The 4,957-nt window shown below is 42.5% G+C and overlaps 1 protein-coding gene across 1 annotated transcript in view; it reads left to right on the top strand.

Moving 5' to 3' along the window:
- Window positions 1-801: 801 nt before the first annotated feature.
- hand2 (heart and neural crest derivatives expressed 2) overlaps window positions 802-4,957 on the top strand; it is a gene marked incomplete at both ends in the record, with an annotated part of 6,618 nt that continues 2,462 nt past the window's right edge. Inside the window, one exon of the mRNA XM_080029276.1 lies at window positions 802-1,413. Coding sequence (XP_079885402.1) covers window positions 802-1,413 — 612 coding nt within the window. The remainder of the gene's footprint in view (window positions 1,414-4,957) is intronic.

The following is a 4,957-nucleotide window of genomic DNA, read 5'->3' as shown; positions in this document are numbered from 1 at the left end:
ACTATATTTCATTCCTTAAATCCACTTTGTGCGCGCGCCCGCAGGTCTACTTAGCAAGCTCATTGACATTAAGGAGAAGTAAACAGAGCCTGCAGACTTGGCTGGAGGGAGCCATTGGTTGACAAAGGCTGTGGAGTCAGTTTCTCCACCCCGGTAGTAAAGATGACGTAGTAAATCACACACACACACACACACACACACACACACTCTCTCTCTCTCTCTCTCTCTCTCTCTCTCTCTCTCTCTCTCTCTCTCTCTCTCTCTCTCTGGCTCTACCCTAGCTCAGTACCAAAGAGCCAGTATGACCCAGTGCCTGCACAGACTGGTCCTGCCTTGCCAAACGGCTTTGAGGCTGACAGCTGCCAGCAAACTCACACAGAATGATGAGTGCAGAGGGGAAAGGGAGGAATACGCACCGTGATTCTTTCAAAGAAGAAGAAGAAGAGGAATAACTGCTGCTACAATTTAGAACACGAGGAAGAGGAACAATGTCTTAGAGGAGGAGTGGTCTGGACAGAAGTTAGCGGCCTACAGGGCACTGTACACAAGCCTAGCCGGCCTACAGGGCCACTGTACACAAGCCTCGCCGGCTCTCTAGCCTAGGAATACCGAGCCCACGGTCAGACCAGGCGGTGCGTTTGTGTCGGGACGCGTTGGAGAGATCATTCAACATGCACACATCTGCCGTGGACAAGCCTTAAACAGCGCGGGAGAGTTCACTGCTGCAGCATCCGTGAAGGACCTGTGAGTGTGAGTGAGAGTGTATGCGTGTGCAGTGCGTGTTTGTTTGTGTGTGTCACTATGAGTCTAGTGTCGGGCTTCCCTCACCACCCGGCCATGCACCACCACGACAGCCACCACTACTCCCTGCACGCGGCGGCAGCAGCGGCCGGTCGGTGTCACGAGGACACCGGGGCTCCGCCGTACTTCACGAGCTGGCTGATCAGCCACGCGGACATGTCCCCCAGCGAGTACAGCCTCGCGCCCGGCTACAGCCCGGAGTACCATGGCAACAGCGGCGGCTCCAGCGGCGGCCTGGACCCCCACCATCACCACCACTACGGCCCGGGCGGACTGGTCCCAGGGGCCGGGAGCATTTCGGTCAACGGAGCCGCCGGTCTACTCCACCACCACACACAACAGCGGCCCGTCAAGCGGAGACCCACGGCCAACCGTAAGGAGCGGCGGCGGACCCAGAGCATCAACTCGGCCTTCGCGGAGCTGCGGGAGTGTATCCCCAACGTGCCGGCGGACACCAAGCTTTCCAAGATCAAGACGCTGCGGCTGGCCACCAGCTACATCTCCTACCTGATGGACATTCTGGACAAGGACGGACAAGTAGGGGACACACAGGCTTTCAAGGCCGAACTGAAAAAGACGGAGGCTCGGGAGGAGCGGAGGAAGAGAGAGACGGTAAGAGCGCGTAGGCTACTATGCACTTTGACATAGGATTCTGATTAACTTAAATGAAGCTTATGAAATGAGAATAACAGGAGAGTAGCTTAGATAACTGCATCATATATTATCCGGGGCTACTTATGATCAGCTAAAGCTGCAGGATCCAATGTGTTGTTTTCTATCTGATTAGCTGCGTAAAATCTGATCATAAATAGCCCACACTACCATGGCAGGCAAGGATGCTGACCTTTGTTTTGATCAAACCATAATTTAAGGTCAATCCAAATATTTTCAGAATATAGGCTTGCATGATACAGCCTATTATACTAAATAATATAGCCTACGTGTCTTATATGCCATCATTGGATCATTATGCATGCGTAAATACACTAGTGGATTGTAAACACTCCTACATTTGCTATTTAATTTTGACAATTACAGTAACCTTGTTGTAGGCCTATACATTTATTTAGAATAATTATTTTGAGCTGAGAGGAGTCATTACATCAATTCACAGGCTACTCTGTGTGCGTAAAAGATGACACATTGTTGCTGTGCTTACATTTAAAAGTCCCTCGGTTCTTTTAATGGTTTATCTCACGAAGATTAACGACCGAAGGTCATAGTGTAACCATCGTGTAAACACCGTCTCCTCATCAGGTCGACTGGTAGTTAATATGAACACTTTGTGACAGAAAATACATTCACATTCCTGCATCGGCTTACGGAGTATATTAGCCATTATGCATTGCAACGTGCCATTCATTCTCGCGTTAGAATGAAAACTGACTCCAAAATCCATAAAAGAATAAGACCATTTTGCGTAAAAGTGGTAATGCAGAGCATAACACAGAATTTATATAAAAATGAGCAGGCTTATTATGATTTTAATAGTTGATTTCAAATAAGTTTTGCATGGTATACAACTGGCTAAATTTACTATTTCATTATATTTTGATTCACTGTTCCTGAGAGAAGAGCATTCAAATTGTTTTAAAAAAAGATAAAAGCCTTAAAGACTTATTTGTTTGTTTATAATACGCCTTTACGTCTTTTAGGTCATTGGCCTGGCCAGCAGGGCCTTATATGCGATGTGCAAACATTTTGACAGACTGGTTCGACGTCGCTTTAATAATGCTAAAATTAAACAAGCCTTATCATTTTTTTCAGCACATTGAAAAAATAAAGTGTAGGAGCTTGTTTGCTCTAGCTTGACCAAGATTCAATATAACCGATGTGCCTCAAATAGTCGCTCTCAGTAGGCTATATGGGCTATTTGACATTTGGTTCAAATGCAACAAGATGATTGATAAATAAAAGGCTACATCATTTTAAAAAAAATCTACCAACATGTTAATTCAAAATTAGGAAACCATTGTCCTGTAGGACTTTTATTTTCCCATGATCACTTTTACATGCCCATTAGAAGCTTCCACTGTGGACTGTCCACAGAGCATTTAGCCAGCATAACGTGAGGATGCTAATGAGAACACATGCTAACAAATAGCCTGCAGTCTACACATGAGGAAAGAAGTTAACAGCAGCAAAAAGCTCATTTTCCTATATGGAGTTGAACCATATTTAACAATCATATTATACACAATAATGGCATGGTGAAAATGATCAGGTCCATAGAACAGTGGAGCCAGAAAATTGGTTGCCATCCTCAGACAGCTTGGAGCCAAGAGGGGCCAGGTTCAGCCATGGAGACCGAGCAGTACTCTTTGATGCTATATGGTTCTAAAGCATGTGTATTATCCACATTTAGCTCTAACCATATCATTTCACCTGAGCTTTAAATGCCCCTACAGTGGTTATGCATATAACAAAAAAAACTATAGATTTAAACCCATTTAAAAGTGTGCTTGCTTCTTGCCTCTTGCATTCAGTTCCCCCATTCACAGGCATACATTATTTGCTCTTACAAAGACAGTATGAAATTGCTGCTATTGAAGCTATATTTAAGTTATAGCATACACCCTCTTTATGATCGCTATGCTAACAGTCTGAATGAACTACCCTTTTATACTTTAACATACAAGCATTACTTAAGAATCACGTCATTGATCGTCCTGCTTTGACAACACTGCCTGTTATTTTGACACATTTAAATGGCTATCGTCGCACTGCAGCATCTCACCATATCCACAGTCTATATCAGTTTATTAGCAGGGAAATTGCGTGAAGTAAGAAACAATACATGAGCACACTGGGCATGGTTAGAATATACTAGAAGAGAATAGAACAGAATAATCATTTCCTGTCTGCAGCCTTACGTGCTGCCTGTAGGAAGTGTGGTGCATAATTGAAGCCAGAAGGAATTTTTTTCCTCACTTTTCAAACTGCAATCACTAATAGAAGGATGTAGCCCAGTTAATAACTCATGTCAAACTCCAGCCCTGCAGTACAAAATACACACTGTCCTACGACGGTTGAATAAAGAAAATAGATCATATATGTGAACAGAATTCCATCATTTATTTAAAAAAAAATCCTTCATAACTTGAGATGAGACATCATCGGAGAAGCTGTATAAGTGAGTTTGATCCCCGCCGTAGCTAAAGTAAGCACTTCTTAGTCTGCTCTCACATTGACGATTAGGTGGTTAACCCATGAGTGATTTGAAGTGTATTTAAGAGGATGGACCTCTAAGCTTAGTAAATAAGGGGGGGGGGGGGTGCTTGAGGTATTAAACTCAGTTATTGTAGGGACTCTGAATTTATAATTCACTGCATGCAAGTGAAAGGAAAGTTTAGATTTCATTTATTATTTCTAATTTTTATTTTTTTACAATTCATAAGAATTTCTTCTTCATCCACACTGTTATGTGACTGATAAAAGCTATGGCGTACGCGTAACACAGGCTGCTGCAGTATTGCTGTACAGTATAATAAGTGAGTTTGTGCAAATTGACTGAAAACAGAGGAAGGGACCGGATTCGGTTGGATTTTTTGGTTGGAGTTTTGACTTGTTTTAGGCTGAACTTTGAATCTGCCTTTTTAATATGTGCATTTTATTTAATGTTGGCTTTACATTTATTACATTTATATCATTACCTGGAATTATCTGTCAGAAAAATTTAGACATATACAATCATTAGCTTTTGGTGAATGGCTTCATTTTGTTGCAGTTACAATTCATCAAAAAAAGAGATATTTGTATTGCCATAATGCCATAATGACAGGTTCCAGTTTATAGTTCTCTCCAGTCTCAGTAAATGACTGGTATTGGAACTAGTGTCCTGTGTATGATGCAAAAATATTCAAAGTGAGCTAAAATAATATAAACACCGACACAATCCCTATTAGGTTAATAAACATCACACATGTGGAATTGTACATACATCTTAAGTCTTTGGAAGACTCGAGTTAAAGTGAGACATCATACTCTACTGAGCACCCAGTAAGCATGACGATGATGAAATGTCTTCGTGTTTTTTTTCATTATCTCAGAGAGTTATGGTGCAGGCTGCAAGCATTTGTAGTTAAACATGTGTAGGCCTATGACTTATATTTAACGGGTTTATTTGCCATGAAAAAAAATGTCTGCTTGTGCGGTG

Source organism: Ammodytes marinus (assembly GCF_949987685.1).
Source record: "Ammodytes marinus genome assembly, chromosome: 6".
Lineage (NCBI taxonomy): Eukaryota > Metazoa > Chordata > Actinopteri > Uranoscopiformes > Ammodytidae > Ammodytes > Ammodytes marinus.
This window is presented reverse-complemented; position numbering and strand designations above follow the sequence as displayed.